The sequence below is a fragment of the Danio rerio genome, chromosome 2 (assembly GCF_049306965.1).
Source record: "Danio rerio strain Tuebingen ecotype United States chromosome 2, GRCz12tu, whole genome shotgun sequence".
NCBI lineage: Eukaryota > Metazoa > Chordata > Actinopteri > Cypriniformes > Danionidae > Danio > Danio rerio.
Window position 1 is genome coordinate 9,076,705 of NC_133177.1, and position 27,489 is coordinate 9,104,193.

The 27,489-nt window shown below is 36.5% G+C and overlaps 1 protein-coding gene across 2 annotated transcripts in view; it reads left to right on the forward strand.

The window, feature by feature from the left end:
* Window positions 1-27,489, forward strand: part of usp33 (ubiquitin specific peptidase 33) — a 60,417-nt gene that overhangs the window by 16,498 nt on the left and 16,430 nt on the right. Inside the window, 14 exon segments of one of the 2 annotated variants that reach the window (NM_213227.1) lie at window positions 319-424; window positions 513-582; window positions 681-794; window positions 878-956; window positions 5,337-5,739; window positions 8,108-8,239; window positions 8,338-8,450; window positions 12,337-12,509; window positions 14,235-14,305; window positions 14,434-14,467; window positions 14,551-14,596; window positions 18,566-18,746; window positions 22,211-22,337; window positions 25,162-25,331. In NM_213227.1, the coding sequence (NP_998392.1) occupies window positions 319-424; window positions 513-582; window positions 681-794; window positions 878-956; window positions 5,337-5,739; window positions 8,108-8,239; window positions 8,338-8,450; window positions 12,337-12,509; window positions 14,235-14,305; window positions 14,434-14,467; window positions 14,551-14,596; window positions 18,566-18,746; window positions 22,211-22,337; window positions 25,162-25,331 (1,819 nt within the window). 2 annotated transcript variants of the gene reach the window in all.

Here is a 27,489-nt window from a genome sequence, read left to right on the forward strand (position 1 = left end):
GATGTCAGGTAACCAAAATATATTGTCTAGTCAGCGTCTTAAATCAACGGCATGTTGACGTCAAATAATGACATTTAATTCGTCAGGTGTGGCAACCAAAATTTAACGTCTGATAGACGTCATTGTGGTAGCGTCAACATCACAACGTCAAGCTGTAACGTCATTAGAGGTTGATATTTGGTTGCTTTTAGGTTTGTCATTGGACATTAACGTTTGCCTGACATTGAGTTTTGATGTCAACCAAAGTTGAGTATTTTTAATTTGTTACTTTACACCACTGGTTGCTGATTATCTATCCCTGTCTTTCTGGTCTTTCAGGACCTCAATACTCCTGGGAGTCCTACTTCCCTAAGAGTTCCTTCAGCAGGAACATGTGATGACCTGGACATGGAGACAGAGGAAGAAGATGAACTGAGGACTAGAGGTTCTTCGTCCCTGATGTCTAGAGTTCTGTGCAGTTGCTCCACATTGTATACTGTAAATCTAAACATCATTATCTGTTCCTCTTACAGGTCTGACTGGACTGAAGAACATTGGCAATACGTGCTACATGAATGCAGCTTTGCAGGCACTCTCCAATTGGTAAGAAACCCAGTAATTGCTCAATATTCTAATTGTTTTCCTCAATTATGGGTTTAATCTCGTTTTATCTTCTTCTGTCTTCTTGGATTATCTTCTAGTCCTCCGCTGACCCAGTTCTTTTTGGAGTGCGGTGGTCTGGTGAAGACAGACAAGAAGCCAGCGCTATGCAAGAGCTATCAGAAACTCATCACAGACCTGTGGCACAAAAACAGGTATGGCCATTTTCTTTTTCAGTCTCATTTTTCCATTTTTGTTTTAAAAAACAAACACGTTTTTTTGTTTTGTGTGTTTGCAGGAACGCCTATGTTGTTCCCACAAATCTATTCCAGGGCATTAAGGCTGTGAACCCAATGTTTCGTGGTTACTCCCAACAGGTATGTTGTGTCAAACTGATTTGTTAAAGGGTCACGAAACACCAAAAACACACTCCCACACTGCTAAAAACACTATGAGGACACATATATTTCACAAAAAGTGAAAATTGTTTTTTTTTTGCGTTATTTTGAGCAAAGTSSTTCTTCCGGTTTGAAGCCGATTAGATCCTTGCATGTAATCCAGCATGTAGACTGGATGTCTGTTGCTGGGAGGACTTCATGACGTCTCTTAAATGTGCAGCACTAATTCATGAAAAAGACTTGGTTCAAACCAATCAGCGCGCTTTATTGTGTATGTGGTGCAACTTCATTATTTTGCATGATAGCTTCGAAGGCTGTTTTTACCTGTACAGTGTTCAGACGGCAGAGAGACGCTACGTTGTGTTGCCAAAACAAGTGGAGAAAAACCAAAAACACTTTGGAGACACTGGTCTTCAGTACATTTTAAATGTGTTGCAACGAACGTTTTGTTTTCATTTTCTCGCTATGAGAGAGCAGCTGACTCGCGTGTGGATTACAGTGCAAGCGACACGTGGCAGAAATACATTTATAAGGAAAATTTTTTTTACCCGAGAGCTTTTCTAATCTGGAAATGGTGAAATCCGGATTTTCTGCTCATCTCCTTTAAAAAAAGATGCAGCTCCAGTTGGTGTTGATTGTTCTGTTTTTACAGATCTGATAAGTGAGCGATCAGTGGTCTTTGTTTGTGCATTCAGATGCCAAAGTTAGTTTGTATCGTCAGCAGTACTCTTTCAGCTTTTAAAGACAGACCTTAGTCAAAATGATTTAGTTACTAAGTTTACAATACGTTAATATCACTACAATATTATGGGCTGAAAGATCCACTGTATATGCGGCGTGTTGAGTTTATACACACTTTGTGATGCTACCTACCCAGTGCATCTAAGTTACAGAAATGCGGAGGCTTTTTTCTCTCATACGACTTGCGGTATCAAACATTCCACAGTCCCTACTGTCATTAAACATAGTCACTGTCTTTCTCTCCTGCGTCTGTGTGTTTGTTTTTCCTCGGTGAAAATCAGCGCATGCCCAAATAGAAACTCCCATTTTTATCCAAATCCTTCCCTCTTTCCCTCCCCCTACACTCCCATCTAAACAGATCTAGACACACCCACTTTCCTGACTTTTTCCAAACTAGAGGTGTGAAAACACCCTGCTGAAACTGGGGGGTTTCATGGCCCTTTAAAAAAGGCAGTATTAATAATATTTTGGCTGATTTTATTGTCTGAAGCACCATGTAAATGGTTGGATATACTGCAAGAAAGCTTTGTTTTTAGATGTAAAATAAAGGTTAATATGAGTAGGCTATTATTATTGTTCATTTTCAAACACATCGTCACCTTGGAATTATAAGATTCTATCTGTGTTCTGAATGATTTTGAGATATTGAGCTTCAATGTTTTTGCTATCCATATAGCAAACAGTATGCAACATTTTTTTTAAATCTTAAAATGTTAACAATAAGTCGTCATTTAATAAGAATGTCAATAACTCAATTTTGACAAAAATGTCAGATAAAACCTTATAATTCTAAAGTGACGATATGGTAAAACAACAATAATAATATTAGGCCTGTGTGTAGGTCTACTGTTGCTTAAAATGCTAAATTTTGTACAGTTATTATAGTGGACTTGAACAGACTTTTGATATGTCCTGTTTGTTAATTCACAGTAAAATTATGACATCAGAATACAACTATTCATAATTATAAAATTGAATTATTATATTTAAGACAAGTGCTTGTCATTTGTCATTGACAGCATTATTAGACCATTGAGCCGTGAGACCATTGTAGGTTCACAGCTCTAGTATTCTCGGCACTGAAAATGTTCCCAGATTACCTCGGAAGAACAAACTCTGTTGGAAGGATGAGAGAACTCAGAAACTCATTGTTAGAATGGAGATGTTTGCATATTTGTGCCAGTCTATCAGATAGAATTGCTTAAAACACCTTCAAATTTTAGAAAAGGTAGTTAAAGTTTGCATAACCTATTATTGGATTGATTTATCCACTCGAGACACACCCATAAGTAAATATGCAGCCTATTTTTTCATTGCCTGACCAGCGCATTAACTGCCGCAGCCTATGATATAACCGAGATATTATGTGCTCCTATAGTCCACTATCACCCATGTGATGGAAATCGTCATGAAAAACTGGGAAAAAATAAACATGCTAGACTTTCTGCAATTGGTGTCGTGAGGCGTCGCAGGCATAGTATCAGTTGTCATGAACTATGTCACATTACACGAGAAGAAACAATTGAATCTTGTGTCATGGCGCCCATTTGTCATTTACGAATCTCCACGATACCCTGTGTCAAGAAAATCATGCCGAAATTGTGACAAATTCGTGTGATCTGGCCATGGCTTAACACGTTTAGTATTGTATTTTTATTTAAAAAATGCTAAAAAAAAAATAATAAAGTTCTGGGACAGGTGCTTTGGGTGTATGAGAGAGCAGCATCTTCTATATTTGGCAGACCACTGCTCTGAGCAGGTAGCTGCTTTTATCATGAGAGGGAGAGAACTGTGTCTTCTGTAAACTGCAGCGTCCCTGTGGTTGCAGGCTGGTTATGTTGTGTGAATGAAGAGGCTGTGCTTTGTACACAGCAGGTCGCCACTCAGACAGTGGGGGTAGGTGGTAAGAGAGTGGTCCGGAAGGCATCTGGAAGAAAAATGTCACACTCACTGGAACGTTGCAGGGTATTTATCCCCTGGATTGATGCTTTTGCAAATCACAATTTCAACTAGACCACATTTAACTGCACTTTTTAGCAGTTGATTATGTTCCCTGTTAGGGCTGCACACTATATAATTTCAGCATCGATATTGCAACTTCACAATTGCCACATCGCATGATATGGAATGAATGAATTAATTGGTATTATAGTTTTATTTATCATGTTTTTGATGCCTGCGATTTGTATTTTATTCGATTACTTTGATTTTTTTATCTTTCAGTTACTATACTTGAATACTGTTAGACTTAGGAACACTTTTTTGATAACACTTTTTTTCAATTGTATCATTTTCTTGATTGTATTTATGGAGAGTAATGCATGGAAATACAACACGTGCAAATACAGAAATGCACTGCAAATAGCACAAACCACATCGAAAATGTGTCGAGGACCCCAAAAAGTTGATTAGATTTTATGGAGATGCAAATAGTAAACATTAATAGGGTATATGTGGAGCTAGTGTTTCTTCCCATACTGATAAACTTCTAGTATATGGTTGCATTTTATGCGGTTCCTTTTATAGCATCAATGTTGTAATGTAATTAAAATACAATCAGTTAAATAGATTTTGGCATTTAGTTGCTCAGGCGTAAAATAAGACAAAAAGCCGTGTACTCGCATGCGCCTGTCAGAATTGGCAGGCTAGTGCAGAAGCTCCATTAATTAGACTAGGATAAAATAAATGTTTTAAAGACATGGCGGGGAAAAAATGTCATTTAATACAGTGCTTCTTGTACAATCTGAGTCCCACTTTCCCCGCCCACCGAAGAAGATATTAACATGTCTCTGTTGTAACGCATATAATCATATCAACAAGACAGGACGTGCGCAAAGCAATCGGGATTAAAAGATCTGTTCAGCGCTCTGTGATCATTAATCATCATCAAATGTGATCAAGAATGAATTTTACAAGTTTAAAACGTTTTTAAGACTGCCTTTTTGTGATAAAGACGATAAAAATCGCTGTAATTCATCACCCTAGCCGCATGTCAGTACAATTATAAAAGAGGACGCTTCATTCCCAGTTTGTGGACGTTAAATCGCATTTATTTTGTACGTTAACATAACGGTTATCCATACAGCAGTAGATATTAACGTGTATCTGGTCACACTTGAATTAACTCCACAACAAAAACATCAAATAATCATTGGGAAAGCTCTTACTATAGTATTTCTCACAAACATTACGTGAGATCTGCTTCCTTCATGTCTGTCACTGTGCTGTTTATCTGATGCAGCTGAAGCAGAGATTGAGGCACACTCTGACAGGCACCTGGGAACAGTGGGCTCTGAGAACTAGCATTAAAGGCACAGGCAACAAAAACGGCTACAGCGCGTTCAAAGCAGAATTTTCCAATATTCTGAAAGATATAATAAATATTCTGATAGATGTTTTGAGCTGAAACTTTACAGACACATTCTGGAGACACAAAAGACTTCTCTAAAATAGGGTTAAAATAGGTGCCCTTTAAAATATGTTTTTAAAGAACTTATAGAATTAGATTGATTTCCAAATATGGTTGTCATTTATTATTTTTTAAGGCATAAACCGTCTTAACACAGTATTTTTTTGATTGTATTTTCCAAATTAATTAAAATCTGTCGTCACTTTAAGGACTCTCAGGAATTCCTGCGTTGTTTGATGGACCAACTCCACGAGGAGCTCAAGGAGCTCATTCCTGAACCCGAGGACCCAAATCAGGCTGTGGCCATGGACGACAGTCCCGACGAGGACAACCACAGCCAATCAGATGACTTCCAGTCCTGCGAGTCTTGCGGCAGCAGTGATCGTGCTGATAACGAAGGCCCCAGAGTCCCAGAAGACATCAACGAAGCTGAGATGCTGATGCCTGAACAGAATCAAAACAACCGAGATTGGCAGAAAGAGAAGAATCTCATCAACAACCTGTACCGTGCCGGTTCCCATGGCGACCTGGATAAAGACGTGGACACGACTAGTGATTCAAGGCCAATCATCAGCAGCCAAGGAGCAATCAAAGCTCAGGGGCGAACTTCAGGTGAATATAGGGCTGCTCATTTTGTGCCATGTATAATGGTAATTTGTTAAACTGACAGATTTAAAGACCTCAATCTTCCTGCAAAGTTTGGTAGTATATTGCTATATTTCTTATGAACAGTCTAAAACATTTTCGCAGGTTACCACTGTTCTGCTCTTTTATGAATGGTGCACACATCATACACCTTGGGCAATGTGTCGCCAAGCATGACGCATATGTTTTATGATAGTTTCAGCCCAGTGCAGGTATACTATTCCTGTTTTGCGATTTAATAGCAAATGTACCCATGGATATGCTGGTCTGAAAAGGAGCTGTGTTGAGGCACATTGTTGATATGTTGCTATTTTGAGGCAACTGAAATAGACCATGCCATTGACCAACTAAAAGCTGGTCAAAAGACAATAGCCGCGTTTCCACTGTCGCGCTTAAAGCGAGTGAGCCAGCGCAAGCCAGGCCTAGTAGCTTTTGCATAATCACTTCTGAGGCCTGATCGGGCCAAAGCACATTTTCATGTTGTTTCGGTACCCAACCCTACTTACTACACACAAAGGGATGCACAGCTGTACACAAACATCTTTAAATATGAAAAAATTGAAATATGAAAACTAAACTAATTACAGATTATTCATTCATTTTCTTTTCGACTTAGTCTCTTTATTCATCAGGGGTTGCCACAGCGGAATGAACCGCCAACTTATCCAGCATATGTTTTAATCAGCAGATGGCCTTTCATCGGCAACCACTATTGGGAAACACCCAGACACTCTTGCATCCACACACACACTCATACACTACGGCCAGTTTAGTTAATTCAATTCACCTATAGCGCATGTCTTTAGACTGTGGGGGAAACCGGAGCACCCAGAAATCCACCCAGAAATGCCAACTGACCCAGTCGATGCTCGATCCAGCAACCTTCTTGCTGTAAGACAGTGCTACCCGGTGACAGTGCTACCCACTGCGTCACCGGGTCGCCGTAACTGATTATTATAGTCTTATTACACCAAAAAAACACACCAAAAACTCATTAAGAGAATAAGCACAACCCTTTTAGACCATAAGCCAGGCACACTGAATGTTTTCCAAAACTTAAAATAGCAATAGTGGATTCGGACACACCCCAAGTGCACCTGCAGATCATGTGCTTTAAACCAGAGATTCTCAACCAGTGGGCCACAGCGATTCTGCATGTGGGCCGCAGAGAGCCTAAAACTAATTCAAATATTATACTAATTATTTGAATTCATTTTGTCATATTAAAATTATAGTAGTAATTTTAAGTTTTCTATTATTTAAACCGGCTAATTCAGACTCAAACAGCCTTACTGTTAATTACAGACATAATTGTGGCTTAATTGTCCAACTGCTGCGCGTCAGCTAGGACTACGTTCTTAGTTATATTAAGCAAACAGTCACGCAAATGTTAAGGTAACAATAATTAGAGTAATAACCAGCTCAACCAGTCTGCAGCTGTATCAGAGTCGCACATGTCTGTTGATTCACAAACTATGCTAATTCTGTTTGTGTAAACACTTGAAAATATCCGCATAGTTGTCCAAAATAACATTTTGAGAGCGTTTTATAACGTGCATGCGTACTGGAGGATCTATTGAGACTCTGGTGTTTCAGAAGTGAACAGCTGTTCACTGTTCCTGTCCAGCTGGTAACCAAACCCCCTTCGATGTGTTTCAACACATTTCAAGGGTTTTTACTGTATTTTACATTTAGGGTTAGAATTAGTTTATTTATTTTAATGGATATACAGTAGATCAATAAATGAAGTCAGTCTAATTCAAAGCAGCAGCAGCTGTTATGCCATCTCCTGTAGTCCTGTCAGGTTCATTTACTGAAGAAAAAGCCCAAATACTCTGCAGTTGTAAAGAATAACTGAAGTAAAGAATTTAGGAGATTTGAAGTCATCTGTGTTTGTGTTTTTTTTTTTTATATATTATTATTTTTTATATTGTATAAACATACATACACAGTGTTTTTTGTTTTTATAAAAATTAAAATAAGCTTCAGTTACAGTTTTATTGATCGCTAAGATATGATTGACTTGGATTTAAGTTGCTTCGATTTAAAAATGAAAACTGTAAAAATAGCTTAGATGTAGCTAAGCTACTTTTGCCATGTAGCTTTTAGCTTAGCTTGCTACATTTCCCAGGGGGTAGCTTTTATTGTAGTTAAGCTACATTTTGAGTCGCTAATAGCCTAGCTCACTACATTTTTCAAGTAGATTGCCCAACATTTGTAATGGCCAACAAAAAGACATCAAATGCGTTCAATTGTCAATTTAGCTTGAAGTGTAAGTGGACTAAACTGTGGTTATTTTGCTTTTATTGATCAACGTCTGTGTTTCTTTGTTTAGATTCTGAAATCCAGGTCAGCAGTACTGTCAGACCGCAGAGTCCCACTGGAAATGAGGGCATCACATCTAGACTGTCCAGCAGCCCCCCAAAATCCTCAGCATGGCCAAACCTGAGCTCTACTCACAAGAAAGGTACAGAATGACTTTTGGTTATTTATCGGTTTAATGAAATGGATGATTTGAATTTTAATCCATGTTCCTTAATGGTTTTTGATGTGTTGTGTTGGCAGTACCCATGTTCACCCCAACAAAGACCAAGCGGCAGAGGAAATACCACAGCATCATTTCTGAAGTGTTTGATGGCACAATTGTCAGCTCAGTTCAGTGCCTAACCTGTGATAGGGTGAGTGATCTAAGGGTTCTTCACTCAAGCATACACCAAATCATTTTGCTTCGATAGACAAAATGAACACACTTAAAAAGTTAGTTTACCCGAAAATGAAAATTCTGTTCTTAATTATTCACGTTGATCCAATCCCCTGAGACCTTCGTTCATCTTCAGAACACAAATCAAGATTTTAGATGAACTCTCGGACAGCAATTATGACATTTAAAGTCTAGTAAAGGAACAAGAAACATTCCATGTGGCCATGTGAATCAACTGTAATCATGCAAAACTATGTCATATTAGCCCCTTTCACACAGTGATACCGGTAAATATCTGGAAAATTTCTGGAACGACTTTACCGGTATATTCAAAAAAGCGCTGTTCACACAGGCGAGGACGTTACGGAATTTTTCCGGAAAAGAGCATTCACACATCCATTCCAAAATACCGGTAAATTCTGACATCATTCACCACAAATGAGCTTTAAACGGCTGCGCTTGTGTTTGTAAACATTTGACTAAATTACAAACTCTGTGGATGATCAATATTGTGAACAACTTTCGCAGTATTTTCAAAAAGGACCTGTTCACACATACAAGCTTTCCGGAAAATTGCCGGCAATTTTCCGGAAAGGTCTGTATGTGTGAAAGGGGCTATTGTCATTGTAAACAACATTTCAATCAGCCAATCAGAATTTAGGAATAAGTTTACAGTTTATGTTAAGTTTAAGCTTACCGTTAGGGTTATGCACTTTTACACGATTATTATACAACTATTATTTCCTTCTGATTTTGGGAACAATTTACAATTAGGGTTGGGTTTAGAGGTAGGAATTGGGTATGGATTACATTTTCGAACAAAAGTGACATCCAGGATCAGCATAGATGTTAATCCAGGATGGCATTGTACTTTGCAAAATCACACCCACCTTGTAAACACACTCGAAACAAAACAATGGCAAACAAATGCCACACAAAAGTGTTCTTGGAGCTTTGTATGAATAGAGTTGAACCACTGAAGACACATGGAATGTTTTGATTGTTTGTTTTGGAATGTTTTTGGTTCCTTTTTTACACTTTTTAGACTGTTTTTGTCTTCAGGGGGCAGAGAGCTCTCGGATTCCATCTGAAATATCCAAATTTAGGGCTGCACAATATATTATTTCAGAATCAATATCGCAATGTTCAAATATGTCACATCACAGGATCTGCAGTGTCATGTTGGGACTAATAAATCTTAACCTGATCTAATATGTTCTAATAATGTGAAAGACTTTCCTTTTAGTGTCTTTTTAAAGGTGCCCTATACTGCATGGGTTTTATAAGTTAAATTGTTCTCTGATATCTACTTAGTAGGTTTATGGCTTAGGTAAGTTAAAAACAATCTCCAGAAATCTCTTTATAAGCTCATTTATTACTCCATAAAATACCCCTACAATCAGGAGGGCCTTGATTGACCATATACGGTTCATATTGTGAATATTAATGAGCTCCGCTCTGACGTGCCGCTTTTACAGACAAACACAGAGCACAGAGCGTGATGCATGTTGAACACGGAATTTTATTTGCTCACCAGATCTATTGTGGATAAAGGCTCTTTAAACTTGACAAAAATGAGTGATAGGGATTTATCACGTTGTATTTTGAAGCTACAGTCAAAGAAAACACAGAAAGGAATTAATATCAACCTACACATTAAAAACGATAAATTCACAAAAGATGCAACTAAACATACCTCATGCCTCTTCAGAGTAGAGATGAATAAATGTGTAATCTGGAAATCTTGCATTTTGCCTCCTGAGGCGACTCTAAAACAGTAAACAATTTGGGGCTTGCGTTTTTAAAAATAAAAGTTCCACATACATAGTAAGTGAAATATACGCTTAAATAAACTAAAGGAGGAAAATTATCACTAGAAAACTTTTGGTTTGTCAAACACAGCCTGAGGCATGCATATTAATGATTTGAGAGCCTTTTTTATGATCTCAGAGCTGCATATGAGTCGTGTTCTCTTGATGATGTCGCTGTTCGTCAGGTCCGGATGAATGACCTAAAGTAGGCATACATGCAAATGTGGAGGGCATGGCCCGTGACCGTGAGTGTGTTTTGTCACTTGATTGGACAATTGTCCACCAGGGTTTTACACTCGTGGAATTTACATGAAAACAAGGAAACATTGGCAGTGTTTCCTCCAGGATTTTTTCCAGCTGTGGCAGCAGACCTCGAAAATTTATTAGATTTGCAAGGAATATTTATGAATGTCTCCATAAGACCTACCATAGACCTTTATTTAAAAAAAAGTATAATTATGGAAACTGTTCTCGTCATAACTAAAGCTACGCCGTGTTTGCTGGCCTCACACATCAGGCACCCGTCAGTCAGTAAGTCAGTCAGCATGTCACCTTAAAGGGTTAAACAAATAATGCACAGCACTACTACGATTAGTGAAAGTTTTGCACTGTTATAATTCACTCACCTTGTAATTGGTTTTGGTGGAATTATAACCTGCAATAAAACATCAACAACAACTAAATGTTTTGAATGAGAAGCTGTAAATGTAGCCATTGCCGTGGTGGGATGAATTTTGGTGTGGCGCCCCGCCATGAAAGAATTAATGTAGCGTAAATTACATGAGGCTCACAGTATTTTCATTTCCATTTCCATATACCATATATTCTACTATGCCTCGGTGTACCCAGATAATCATTATAGGGCACCTTTAGGCCCTGTGACTGTAAGATTTCAAGCAAATTAAAGAATTGAAAATGAAGATTATACATTCTTAATTTATATTTGATTATTGCGTTTATTAACCATGAACATGTGAACAATGCTATTAGACTAAAACTTTGAAGCGCTGTTTATTTCAAATGTATATATTTTTTCTATTGTTTTCATCTGTGCCTTAGTTTGTTTGGTATTTTCTTAAATAATTTTGTATATTTTATGCACTGCCCTAAAAAAAAAGAATTACTGAAGCCATCTTATATTCAAATAGCTATATACAGTTAAAGTCAGAATTATTAGCCCCCCTGAACTATTTGCGCCCCTGTTTATTTTTTCCCCAATTTCAGTTTAATGGAGGGAAGATTGTTTCAGCACATTTCTAAGCATAATATTTAAAAAAATTATTTCTAATAACTGATTTATTTTATCTTTGACATGATGACAGTAAATAATATTTGACTTGATATTTTTCAAGACACTTCTATACAGCTTAAAGTGACATTTAAAGGCTTAACTAGCTTAATAAGGTGAACTAGGCAGGTTGGGGTAATTAGGCAAGTTATTCTATAATGATGGTTTGTTCTGTAAATTATCGAAAAGAAAATTAGCTTAAAGGGGCTAATAATTTTGTTCCAAAAATAGCTTTTAAAAAATTGAAAACTGCTTTTATTCTAGCCAAAATAAAACAAATTATATTTTTTCTAGAAGAAAAAATAATATCAGACATACTGTGAAGTTTTCCTTGCTCTGTCAAACATCATTTGGGAAATATTAAAAAATATATATATATTATACCGCAGAAAAACAAAACTTTGCAATGTCAGTTTTTCCAATATGAGGCATTTTCAGTTTTTCCAATATCATCAATATTAGGGATTTGACTGGCGTAAGAGTGAGCAATTACTAACAGAATTATCATTTTTGGGTGAACTATTTCTTTATTAAGTTGTCCTACAATAATTATGTTTTGAATCTAGCTAATTTTTCAAATATGTAATCAACACAGGTTACATATGAAAAATTAACTGGACACAGCTTGGCATTCTGACGAAAGTTGTTACAGGAAAGATATTTTCATCACAATTGCTTTAATGGCTTTGTTATTGCCCAGTAGATGCGATTACCTATAAGGGTTTTAAATTAGGCTTGCCTGCTGCTTGTCCTTCCTGTCTCAGGTTTCGGTGACTTTGGAGAACTTCCAGGACATCTCTCTGCCCATCCCAGGGAAAGAGGACCTTGCCAAGCTGCACTCGTCCTCCCACCAGACGGCTCTGGTCAAGGCTGGCTCTTGTGGTGAAGCATACGCCCCTCAAGGCTGGATTGCTTTTGTCATGGAATATATCAAGAGGTATTAAACTCACTGTTCTTTTATGCGGAAGACTTTTGCATTTAATACTTCAAGAACAGTACTTTTTACAGTATACTGTGGCTGCTCAATTATGGAAAACATTATTGTCATGATTATTTTGGTCAATGATGTAATCACAGTTATTTTAAATAATTAGTGGGTTATCATTGGGCTATTCACTGTAAAAAAAAAAAACTTTTTTTGATGCTGTCATAAAACAAATTTATTAAATTAAATTAAAATATGGGTAAATTGAACAAAAAAATTGTTTAAGTAGTTTGAACAAGCAGCAAAAAAAATTTTTTTCAGTGTAGGATCAAAACTTTTTTTGAGATTTTTTTTTATATGTATCTATTACAATATACCCTCGACGGCCAGTTTATTAGGTACACCTTACTAGTAACGGGTTGGACCCCCTTTGGCTTCAGAACTGCCTTAATCCTTCGTGGCATAGATTTAACAAGGTACTGGAAATATTCCTCAGAGGTTTTGGTCCATATTGACATGATAGCATCACACAGTTGCTGCAGATTTGTCGGCTGCACATTCATGATGCGATTCTCCTGTTTCACCACATCCCAAAGGTGCTCTATTGGATTGAGATCTGGTGACTGTGAAGGCCGTTTGAGTACAGTGAACTCATTGTCAAGCTCAAGAAACCAGTCTGACATGATTCGCAGTTTACGACATATCGCGTTTTAAAGAAGCCATCAGAAGATGGCTACACTGTGGTCATAAAGGGATGGACATGGTCAATAACAGGCACGTGCACACATAGGGCTCAACCTGTGCAGTGCACATGCCCTTTTTAGTCTTGGATAGAAAGTGCCCTTCCAAAATCTCGTGCGACATACAACAACCATTCCACGTTCAAAGTCACTTAAATCACCTTACTTCCTCATTCTGATGTTCAGTTTGAACTGCAGCAGATCGTTTTGACCATGTTTACATGCCTAAATATATTGAGTTCATGCCATGTGATTGGCTGATTAGAAATTTGCTTTAACGAGCAGCTATACCTAATAAGGTGGCTGGTGAGTGTATATCAATTAACACAGAACATCAGCACAGAACAACACAAGGTCTCTTATGTGCTTTTAAAAACACAAATTATTAAAAATATTTAAACAAACAAATGCACATCCCATGCTGCAATTGAGGTAATTTCACTGATTTCCAGGTAAACAACTGCAGCGTGCAAAAAAGGGGATGGATATGACACAGTAATCATTTTATTATCAATTAATAATTTTTTATTATCTTTTTATTTTGTTACTTTTAACATTAAATGTTATCCTTTTATTATAAAATTGCTTTTTTGACATACTTCAGTAAGCAAAGAAGCATTCTTCTTTTAAATTAATAAATCACAAATAAAGTGAATGAGTTTTTCCTTAAAACAAGCAAAGTAATCTGGCAATGGGGTTAGAAAATAGTCTCGTTTTCGCTTTGAAATAAGATTGTGTTTTACCCCAATGGCAAATTATTTCCTTGTTTTAGGGAAAAACTCACTTAATTTTGACTTATAATTTCCGAAAACAAAACTTTTTTTTTTTTTGCTTGTCTTAAATGCTTTTTGATTTAAGACTTTTTGATATTTGGACTAGAAAGAAGACAAAAGTAAGAATCTTTTGCTGTGGACTAAAAAAAACAAGATTTACAAATAATGTTACTTTCAAATAAAACATTTTTCTGTTCTCTCTATTTTTGTTCATTGATTTTTAGCTGGTTCTGGGGCCCTGTGGTGACACTGCAGGATTGTCTGGCAGCCTTTTTTGCCAGGGATGAACTAAAAGGTCAGATTTGTTTTGAGTCCGATTTAAAAAATAAATAAATAAAAAATAGTAGTAGTAGTTTTCTGCTCATTGACAATAAGCATATTAGTTATACAATTCTTACATGGATTTTTTTTATTCTTTAACAGGAGACAACATGTACAGCTGTGAAAAATGCAAGAAGTACGTACAAACTTGTTATTAACCTTCTAGAAGGTGATGTTTGGAGAAATAAAGGGCTAATATCGACTCTTTGGCTGTTTCAGATTACGGAATGGGGTCAAATTCTGCAAAGTTCAGAGTTTGCCAGAGGTAAGCATACAGAGGAGCTTTTCTGGTTATTATTAGGAGTACAATAATACAGAATTGTTACGGTTCAGTCTTCAGTTTTAGGGTCACGTTTTGGTATATAATATGTTCAGTAAAAAACAGGATACCCATAAAAATAAAGGAAAAACTTTACATGTAGCAATATAGCAAAGAGATGACTAGAGTAAAGAGTACTTTTCAGTCTTTTCAGCTATTTAACCGTAGTTTTCAGTTACATAAACCAATGTAATCAAATAAAACACTGCATACTGTATATAATCTATAATTGCGTAGAGATACAAATAACCAAAACAGCACAAATGAAGTACACCATGTGTACTCCATGCATCAAATCTGCTTGAAAGGAGCACAAAACCTGCACCGCGAGTTAAAATATGTTTTAAAATACGTGTTATATGAAGTGGTCTTATAAATAAAGGCCTCTTTTGCTTGTCTACTTGCAATCCAATAGATCAAACTGCATCTTAATACTAAGGTAAACACAACCTAAAATGCTCACAGTGAGAACTAATGTTGATGCCTCTTTCTTTCTTTGACTGCTGTTGTCATAATTGCACTTGAATATTATAACAGGGATGAGTTTTCCTCGATTTCTCAGAATTGTTGTTTAAATAAGGATGTGCATTAGTGTGAATGCAGTGTATTAGGCTCATAATTATAATGTCATGGTATAATTTATGCTTTCATGCTTAAGTTGCCATGAAGCATTAATTATGATTGCCTCTTTTTCCCATATTGTGATGTTCATCTGACTGAAACGGTGCTAAAAGGAATAAAAATGTATTGTGGTGCATGATTTTGTCCTTCGGAAATCAATTCAAAATGCTAACGACATGATTGGTGAATGGACTAAAGCAGGGCAGAAACATCCTGATAGCTCTACCCTATAAATATTCCTTGTGACTAGAAGTAAAGAAGAGTCATTTGAGTGGCAAGGAAGGTTATGGTTAGGCTTGGGCGGTAATATGGTATACCGTAGCATAGCAATGCTATCAGTTTCAATACCATAATCCGTCATTAAAAACAATGCAGGTATTAAATAATATTTATTTTAATGCCTAAAAATGCCTATGCGTGATTGTCATCATGGGACAGTGTGGAGAAGAGCGAGAGTTGAGGTAAGACGGCGGGTCGCGCACCAAGTGACCTGGGACCTTATGTACGAATACTTGCTCTGAAATCATACTAAAACATTGCGTACACACAAAGCTGTAAATGTGCGTACGCAGTAATAAAATTCAGATGTATGAAACGCTGCGTACACGGAATCCCACGCATATTCTCTTTGTACATCCGAATTAAGGTGAAACTGAGCGCACGTGCACGAGTGCAAAACCCCTCCCTGCCTCCTCTCCCTAATAAATATGGTAATGACTCTACTTTGGGAAAGCCAAATAAAAAGCAATGGCAAAAGCAAGCAAAAAGAGAAACTTTGAACAGAATGTGAAATGGAGGTGCTCCTATCGAAGGTGTACCGGAGAAAAACGTTGCAAGTTTGTCCTCCGGAATTAATAACAAAAGAAAGAAATAAAATAGTGTTGGAGAGTTTAGCTGACGCGGTTAACACATTGGGTCTAAACATCGCACTTTTAGTGAATTAAAAAAAGACATGGTCTGATGTTAAGGTGCAAAATTTTGTAGTGTCTATTTAGGCTAAGTGCAAACACACCTTGTTGGATTGAGCTAGTTGAGTGACGTCTGCCCGTTTGATCGACAGAGGTGTAGCTCGTAAAGCACATGGCAACATGTTTTGACACTATCATTCATAAACCCGGTTCGAATCCAGCGTCTGATGAACTCATTTCTCTTTTTTCCCCCATCACATATCAGATTTTGCCTACTCTTCATCACGAGGAAGAAGTAGGAATCATTAATAAGTGTGTGATTTATGTTAAGTGCATTTGAGCATCACATGTTATTTGCACATTTATTGAATGGAAATGTTTCTGATTCAGGTATGCAAATTCATCTTGAGATGGCGCCTTTATAGCAATGTGCGTGCAGTCGATCACTCCGATTACATTGGGAAAATGGGCAATCTCTGTTTGGCTGGTCAACTGTATGGTAATTAAACTTTATATACCTGCTAGACATGCGGATGATCCCACAGTTGGTATGGCACGTCTCAAAGATACTTTGTAGTGTGTAATTTAACACAATTGCCTCTAGGAGTCGCCAATGGAAATAAAACAAGCACACTCAAGAAATGCACGTACGCCAGACATGAAGTTGGCGTTTACAAACGCACATTCTCACGTTCATTTCATCGTTAGTAAATCCAAAGTTGATCGTGAAACCTGGCTTACGCTAAGTTTTTGTGTGCACGCAGCGTTGATGCATGAGGTCCCTGGTCTTGAAAAAGAACACAAGCTGTGCAGTTTGGCAGTAGTTTGGTTTTCGACTGAATGAAAAGAGAGATGTGGTAAATACGAACTAGAAGTCTGCATTCTGTACCGTGGGAGCCACAGGACCCGACCAGATGTCTTGCGGGTGCGGGAATAAATTTCGGGCGCGGTTGGTAACTCTGGTGTAATTTGACCTGGAGCGGGTGGTCTAACAATATCATTCCCGAGCATTCATGCTGTTTATGTGTGTGTGTGTTTGTGTGTGTATAGCCTGGTTCATACTTCTGCGTCAAGTGATCAGTGTGAACCACGGCGCATGCAACACACGTATCTGTGGATTTATACTTCTGCGCGCTGTTTCTGTTGTTCTTCAATAATACTTTTTGAGAGGTGCGTGCCCCGGCGGGGGCTATGCATCCACATGTAGGCCGCGCCGTAGCATACGTGTACGCTTGATGCAGATGTATAACGCTGCGTCGCAAAAGGCACACTATACACTATGAACACATGCACTCATGCACTATGTACTTATGCACTTACACACTCAACAGCATAGTATATGTCTGCAGTGTCATCCCAAATGGAGCACTAAGGTTTTTTTAATAAGCGTAAAATCAAACCGTTTCCCTGGTGACGTTTGACGGTTGCCAAATCAGTCAAATAAGGGAGCAAACTATTAAATAATACCTGCCATGTGTATAACCGCATTCACCATCGGGAGGCGCTATAATCACTCTCGCAGGAGAAATTTGCTTTCACCATCCAAAATAAATGGTTATCCAACATGTGTGCCCGATAGCTCCGTCCCTTCTGCTAGTGCGTGAAGTGTCCACATTTAATTTATACTAAAAAATGGCGTATAATAGTGCATTCGTGTGCAATTTGGGACGCAGCTTAAGTCATCCTTATATGTATGTGTGTGAATGAGAGCGAGCGTGATGCTGTGCGTCGCTGGCTTGGTGGTGTGTGTGTGTGTGTGTGTGTGTGTGTGTGTGTGTGTGTGTGTGTGTGTGTGTGTGTGTGTGTGTGTGTGTGTGTGTGTGCGTGCGTGCGTGCGTGCGCGCGCGCGCGTGCGTGCGTGCGTGCGTGTGTGTGTGTGTGTGTGTGCGTGCGTGTGTGTGCGTGTGTAAATGAGAGAGCCTGATCCTATGTGTGTGTGAGTTAATACAGACAGCGTGCAGATCTCTAATACAAACAAGACAATTTGCAAATTGTGCAACAAACAGGTGACCGCGAACCTAAGGTCGCATATACGGTATTCAGTTTTTGAATGGTTTAGGCACAAGCCAATAGTTTGGTGACACTGGCTGTCTTACATTATAATTTTTTTTATCATGCGCGGTAATACCGGATACCAAGGTAAAATAGGGAGAAGGTTTGACGGTATTAAAATTTGGATACCGACCAAGCCTAGTTATGGTATTTGATTGAGAGCAAATTAATTTTTACGAAATAAAGAAGTACATTGATTCTACACTGCTATATAGATTTAAAAGTAAGATCAGTCAATTTTAATTTAATTCCATCTTTATTAGTCACGAGTTTTTGTTGTTGAAACCTAAAAGTCCCTGCTTTGTTAATATTCTTCCTTCTATCTCCCCGACAGATTTTGTGCATTCATCTCAAGCGCTTCAGACATGAACTGATGTTCTCCACCAAAATCGGCACTCATGTGTCATTCCCTCTGGAAGGCCTTGAAATGCAGCCCTTTTTGGCCAAGGACAGCTCTGCCCTGACCACCACCTATGACCTGCTTTCAGTCATCTGTCACCATGGCACTGCCAGCAGTAAGTTTACTATAACTTTAGTATAACTTTTAATATAAGTTTTTAGTCATTAGCTATGTTTCCATCCACCTATTATTATGCACATTTCGGAATATCGCATTAAATGATGCTTGATGGAAATGCCAAGATGCACATCATTTTTGAAAATGTGCTAAAAAACATCAAACTTTCCAATAACAAGAGAAAAAATGTGCATGAACTATGATAAAAACACTTTTACCAAAATTTCAAGTATGCACATCAAGGGATCATGTGATAAAAATGGGTGTGATGGGATGCCATTAATAGGACAGCATTGATTAAATAAAACATGTCAGATGTTATACAATGAGGTCAAACATTCAACAAATTGTACACATTGTAAAACATCTGAAATGTTGTTTTGGTCATTCTAAAATGCCTTGCGCAAAGTCTGTCATCACAGAGGTTCAGTATTATGATTATTACCTTCAAAACTGTCTTGAGCTGCTGCACTCCCAAAGAGCGTCTCATGCTTCCAAAAGCCACCGTTCGTTCAATGTGTGTCGTATTCGACATCGTCTTTCAAGGTTCAAGTAATTAATTATATGAAAAAAGACACATTAAACTTCTCCCATGCTACTTTTTTGGAAATCTTTTATGCAATATTCCTTTTTTGTGCATACATTTTTTACTTTAATGGAAACATAACTACTGACAGTAGCTATATAACAAAATAATCCATTTAACTGTTTGTATTATATTTCAAATATAAATAGATGCACACTACATTTCGTAAGTTTGGAATATTTATTTTAGGTTTTGAAAAGTATCATATGTTTACCTAAGCTTAATTTAAAATTACAGTAATATTGGGAAATCATACTATGACCTAAAACTTCTATTTTAATATATAGTTAAAGTCAGAATTATTAGCCCCCCTATGATTTTTTTATTTACTTTTTCTTCTCTCTTAAATATTTCCCAAATGATGTTTAACAAAGCAAGGGTATTTTCACAGTGTCTGATAATATTTTTTTCTTCTGGAGAGAGTCTTATTTGTTTTTCTTCGACTAGAATAAAAGCAGTTTTTAATTTTTTAAACACCATTTTAAGGGCAAAATGTAGGCCCTTTGGGCAATTTTTCTACAAAACAAACCATTGTTATACAATAACTTGCCTAATTACCCTTACTTGCCTAGTTGACCTAATTAACCCAGTTAAGCCTTTAAATGTCACTTTAAGCTGTATAGAAGTATCTTGAGAAATATCTAGTAAAATATTATTTACGGTCATCATGGCAAAGATAAAAGAAATCGGTTATTAAAAATGAGTTAATAAAACTATTGTTTATAAATGTGTTGAAAAAAATCTCTCTGTTAAACAAAAAAAGATAAACAGGAGGGCTGATAATTCTGACTTAAACTGTATATGAAAATGTTGTTTATTTCAGGGATAGAAAAAGAAAGCTGGAATTTCAGCAGCTGTTTACTCCCGTCTTCAGTGCAACTAGAAATCATTCTTGTATGCTGATCATTAATTATGAACTAATCAGCACGATTGTTATAGTGTCTTTTACTGTATGATGTTTATGTGGAACTTTTTTTCAGGATCATTAACTGCATTTATAACAGAAATCTTTTGTAAATTAAAACGTAAGTTATTTAAATTATAAGCAAAGTTTAATGCATCCTGATTTTTTATTAATTAATTAATTTTTTTTACAAATCTTACCTCAAACTAAGATTGCACAATATTGGAAATATTTTTTGCAATATACGTTATGCTGATATATTTTAATAATTTTTACCGATTTTTAATACCGATATCTAATTTTACACTATGTACTGGAAAAATTTTGGGCTTTTTAATGCAAAATCTGTGTTTGTTTATATACAGTTGAAACTAGAAGTTTACATACACTGTATAAAAAAGGCACATAACCATAAAAAAAAGTCAGTCAGATGTTAATTTGACTAAACTTTTTCTCTTTTAGGTAAGTTAGGGTTATCAAATGTGTTTCTGTTCTGCTTAATAGCGGAATAATAAGAGAGACATTTTTTTAGAAATTGTTATAACTTTTCTTGAAAGTCAAGTTTACATACAATAAGAATAGTATGCCTCTGAAAAAGCTCAGATGATGGTCTCAAGGTTTTGGAAGTTTCTGATTAGCTAATTGACAACATTTTTGGTTAATTGGAGGCACAACTGTAGAATAGTATTTAAGGAAAACCTCAAACACACTGCTTCCTTGTGTGACAACATTGTCAAATCAACAAGGCAGAATTAAAAAAAAAAAAAAAAAAAAAAAAGCCTGATTACAATTTGCTAGATTACACTGGGAAATAGAATATTTTTGGAGACATGTCCTGTGGTCTGATGGAACTAAGATTGAACTGTTTGGCCATAATGACCTGTGTTACATTTGGAGGACAAAGGGGAAAGCTTACAAGTCTAGGAACACCATCCCAACTTTGAAGTATGGGGTCGGCAGCATCATGTTGTGGGGCTGTTTTGCTGCAGGAGGGACTGGTCCACTTCACAGCATAGATGGCATCATGAAGAAAGAACATTATGTAGAAATACTGAAGCAACATCTCAAAACATCAGTCAGGAAATTAAAACTTGGCAACAAATGGGTCTTCCAAACAGACCATGACCCTAAGAATACTGCCAAATTAGTTAAAATGTGCTTTAAGGACAACAGAGTGAATGTTTTGGAGTGGCCATCACAAAGCCCTGCTGTCAATCCTATAGAAATTTGTGGGCAGAGTTGAAAAAGCTTGTGCGAGCAAGACACCCAACAAATCTGACTCAGTTACACCAATTCTGTCAGGAGGAATGGGCCAAAATTCCTTTTCTTTAACTATTGTGAGAAGCTTGTGGAAGGATACCCAAAACATTTGACCAAAGTTATACAGTTTAAAAGCAAAGCTAAAAAAATACCAAGGAAATGTATGTAAACTTTGGACTGTCTAGGAATTTATAAAACATTCTCAAAAAATGTCTCTCATTATTCTGGCATTTAGCAAATGTAAATCATTTCGGTTATTTTAACGGACCTAAAATCGTAAACGTTAAGTATGATTTACCATCAGACATTTAAAAAAAAAATGGTTATGTTCCTTTTTTTTTAGAGTGTATGTAAACTTCTGGTTTCAACTGTATTTAGGCTATGGTTTATGTGAACAATTATTGGTGCCGATAATTATTTATATGCTGATATCAGCCGATTGTGATTACATATTATTGTTCATCCCTCCTTCAAACTTTACAACGGGAACATTTAAAACAATGGTAAACATTTTAAAAAAACTCAGCTTTCATTCACATGGATAAATTTCCTTTTGGTTTCGGTGGTAAGTGCTTTTTCGAGTAAGACAGGTCAATGGGAGCAGGAAATGGTACAAGTCTGATAATGCATACATTTTGTATTCCATATCATGTGTTTTGAGGTCTAGGCTTGGATGAGGCTAACATTTTAATGTGTTTTTATTTTGTTTAAGGTGGCCACTATATTGCCTATTGTCGGAATGAGCTGAACCAACTGTGGTACGAGTTTGACGACCAGAGCGTTACTGAAGTGTCAGAGTCCTGTGTTCAAAACGCTGAGGCATATGTGCTCTTTTACAAGTGAGAACACACACACACACACACACACACACACACACACACACACACACACACACAGAAATGCACTTATAAACCGTCCATTGTCAGGAAACTATGCTATTTGTGTGTTAAAGTTATACATTTTTTTAAATATTTTAATTTAAAGTAGACTTCCTTCCTTTAAACTAGGCTCCAGATAATTTGATTAATAGATTGCACATATATATACCATTTTGGTCGCATATGCGCTCGAAATTTTATCTATGCGACCTCAAAATATATTTGGGAGCATTTGTGCGATACAATTGTTGTGTGTTGTTTTTACTGCAAAATGTTCACCGCATGCGTGGATTTAGGAGACGTTCACACAGAATGCATTTTTGCACCTGAAACGCGAAACGCAGAGCTCAGAAATGGTTTAAAACAGTTGTCATGTCAACTTGCTGCAGTAAACAAAGCCTGCAATGCTTGCCCCGCCTTCACGCTCTTCTTATTGGCCCACTGCTCTAAAACTGAACGCGAATGGATTGGTTAATATCAGCTATCAATCACTCAGTCAATGCCTTCTGGCTTGGGATGACAGGGAGAGCTACAACCGTGAAAATGTAAAGCGCTAAGGATGAAAATGAAAATAACACTGACAGATTTTGTTTTAGAAACCATGGCATCTAAAGTTACACATAATGACACATCTTAGTAGTGATCATGTGCAGAATGTTAATCCATCATCTACACTTTTCAAAAGAGTGGATATAAGACTTCATTTAGCTTCAAGTCCGCTATGAAAAGTCTGTGGGATCGAATTTTCAGGTAACTTTTTGCCATATCTAGCATGAGAGCTTCAGTTTAATCCTTCATATAATCGCCAGATGCTGTCTGCCGTGCAAGTGGCAGCTTTATGTAAAATTTAACACCACATACACCATCACAAACGGGCTTACACTGAGTAAACTAATATCGCTACTCATGAAAAGGCCGGTATTACTATTAACTTGACGTAAGCATATAATAAAGTACAGTATATGTCAAAAGCATCAGTGCATTATCAGACAGAACCCGCGAGAACAGCACAGTTATATCGTTAACAGATTCATTCATGTCAAGCAGTGCGTGCAGGGTCGGTGAACGGTCCGTGTATCTTTTGGTCACTCAGTTATGTTATAAAAATGTATTTTCTTGTGATAACGGAATTTTGTTGAGACATTTTCCTCACGCATACATTTATCTATATGTTTTGCTTGTTAGTTTGATTACTGTTGTTTTCTAATGCAATAAATATGTTTGTATAAAACTTGTAGTAACGGTGCTTTTAATTGGTGTGTGCGACATAATTTTGGCTGATGTGCCTACATTTTTAAAGTTAGGAGCACCAGTGCTACAGTTTTAATTTGGAGCCCGTACATATATATATATATATATATATATATATATATATATATATATATATATATATATATATATATATATATATATATATATATATATATATATATATATATATACACATATACATAGACACACACACACACATATACATATATATATATATATATATATATATATATATATATATATATATATATATATATATATATATACACATACACACACACACACACACACACACACATATATATATATATATATATATATATATATATATATATATATATATATTCTCTGAAATGTCTGCTTCTTAATCTATTACCACAGTCTTCACATCATTATATACGCATTATTATACATTATGCATACAAGAAAGCATATTGATGTGTTTCATGTTTTGTAGGCCATGGCATTCAACAATTGAAAACCCCTGTTCTGTATAACCCATTGATGTGTCAGTTGTTAATTGCCATTAATGAAGAATGGAAAATGAAGGTCAAACATTCTTTATTAAGATAAAACAAATGCCATACATTCTTTGTTAATGGGTTTCCGTTTTGTTTGAAAGACTTTAAAATTGTGTTAAAAAAAAAAAAAGATCAAACCTGCTAAGTTTAGCTTGTGGAGCTTTGCTCTTCTGCTTTTGAGCACCGCAGTCCAAACAGATTTTTCATTTATTCATTGTAACGGTTATTTAAGATGTTATTATATGCATGTATTATAGGATATATGGATATCAGAGTTAGTTTTATGTGTTTTGAAATTGCATAGATTTAATCAATGATGTTTTCAAATTAATTTAGCTTCTGATAATTAATTTATCCAAGGATGTAATGATCAGTCAGTCAATAATAATATTAATAGTAATAATAACAGTAATAATAATGGTAATAATAATAACAATAATAATAAAAATAATAAATAAGGAACTAAGCTGAAAGAAAATAAATTATAATAATAAAAATATCTGCTTAGACTTTGGTGCATGGAAAATAATAGATTTTAGGTATTAAAAAATAAAAATGCCATAGATTTATGTAAACAAATAGCAATTTAAATGGTTACATTCTCATAAATGAATTAATTTTTGGTAGTTATCATCAGGGCTGCTGCTTTTAAAGAAAATATGTCGGTGAAAGTATGTGAAAATGTTAAAATATGATGTTTTTTGACACTAACTTTACACTTTATGTGCTTTATGGGCCTATTTGTGACTTTTTTGATTGAGATAAATGGTTAAATATTGTTTTACATGATTGACAAGAATATTACCTATTTATTTTCCCTAAGTATTGCGTACAAGGTAAAAATGATGCAGCTATTTAACAAAAAAGCTCAAGGTTGTTTTGAGCAGGGAAAATGGCCTTGAGTCTAACTGTAAATCTCTGTGCTGTGAAACATACGCGCTGACGGTCACTAAGTGGAACTGATATCATTCATTTGTGTGTGTGTGTAACAGGAAGAGTAATGATGAGACTCAGAAGGAAAGGAGGAAGGTGACCAGTCTGTTCAACATGATGGAGCCAAGCCTCCTGCAGTTCTACGTCTCCCGCCAGTGGCTGAACAAGTTCAAAACTTTTGCTGAGCCAGGACCCATTTCCAACCATGACTTCCTGTGTGCCCATGGAGGTGACGACTCCTCTTATTAAGCCTTTTAGCACTTTTTTATTTTAAAGTAATGTAATTGCAAATTCCACGGATGTTACGGAGGTTAAGTGCTCCAACATCCCTTTCAGTGATTATATGTGTTTTTCCCTTGCTTTCTCTTGAATGTAACTTGAAAGTCTGAGATCAGCGAATTTCTGTCTGTGTCCTCAGAAAGCATTTCAAAGGCCTTTTCCTTCGCTTCTTCTCATATGTTTGAACAGATTCAAATGAATTTAATCTAAAAGATGTGATTAATTTTAAGCCAACATGCTTATATATTATTAAAACATATTATTATTGTTCCGTCTACTGAGATGAACTTTAATGCTACAAGCCACAAATTTGGCCAAAAGCTGTGTTCAGCATTGCAAGTTGTTTAAGGATGTTCTGATACCTTTTTTTACCCTCCCTATGATGATTCAGATACCTGAGCTCAGGCGGTGCTTAATTTGTAATTGAATAATTTTCGCTACAAAACCCCGAAATAAAAGTTACCGTCACAGACGTCCACCAAACAATTTCAGTTTTCCCAGAACATGACTTTCTAAGCGGTTATAACAAAAAAAGCATCACATTTCAGAACGGTCTTTAATTATTTTGTGCAGCATAATGTTGTGGGTCAACCATACATAAAACAAACAAGCATAAATCGTTTAAAACATTACTATCGAGTTTAATAACACCACTGGCATTCAGCTCACTTGTGATTGTAAACATAAACGTAAGATTTTAAATATCCACACAGCTTTGTTCACTGTTTTTCACTCATTCACATTCTCTCTCTCTCTCTCACAAACACACACACACACGCAGGTATTCACTACGCAAAAGTTAATGCCGCATCAGTTCAAATAAATACTGGAACGCAAAACACAAATATCTGACATTTCCTGGAACAGGATCTGACAAGATCTGGCTCATATTAAGCACTGAGCTCAGGGTATCGACCAATACTGAGTAATAAACCGATACCTGAGTGTGTATCTGTAGTAACAGTTGTGTATAATACTAGCCCTGTATAAATTGACAGATTTAATTTATTGTGCGCTTCAGACTTATCCATTAATAAAACATGAACAAATACATACAGTGAACTAGAGACTTTTTATTATCTGACATTTTTATTATCAGACATTCAACAGTAATATTATTATCTGTACTTTACTCACCCAAATCAAACACCGTAAAAGAAAAACAAATCTATTCATGTTTTAATATATAACTGTATACAAGTCAGTGCTTAATAAAATAAAGAAAAATAAAGAAATATAAAAAAGAAAATATGAATAATAGTGACACTGTGGCTCAGTGGAATAGACATCCTGCGGTGCAATACGCGCAGATGAGGTGATTTGTGCTAATGAAGCAGCGCAAGTTGAGCGGTTTGTGCAATTTATTGAATCGCTTGAGTCGGAAAATCTGAACTTCAGCAGACATTCGTGGCGCATTAACCAAGAGCTTTGTTTTGTTGGGAGGTGTGATTTTGACATGGCGCCAGTTGCTGGTGTCCCGGTGAAAATCCTCCTGCCGACACCAGACAACAGTTAGTCAAACTGGGCTGGGCTCAGTCTGAAATATGGCTGAAAGCTTCCATCATCCAGGTATAGTTTCTGGAGGAGTTGAGGAATTCACAGAGCTGGGTGCACCTGTAAATGGATTTAATTGACTCAGGCACGGCTCCAAACAAATCAACGCTGTTTTTCAGCCTTCATAAAACCACAAAAACACAGCTATTTTCTCAATAAAATTAATGTTCGCTGTTTAGCAATGAAGCTAGAGTAACCAGCCAGACATGACGCGAATTAGCTTTTTTGTGAAGTAAATTTGACGCGCTCATGAAGCGGATTTGACGCACGAATGAAGCAAGTAAACTTAATGTTGACGTGTCTATTTATCCTCGCATGCCACGTCTCATGTAAACACAGCATTACGGGTTTGATAGCTCAGGCCCCCGCTTCAGTAAAGCATCTCCAAAATGGTTTACCATGTTGATGCAACTGATTGAGCAGGTGAACTCGTGAAATAAACAAGATTCAAAGGTCTGACCCACTAAAATGATATGTCACATTCTCATCACAACTACGAACTTAAGCTTCTAGTTTTTTATGAATCTTCTTCAAAGCAGTTTCATGATGACTTT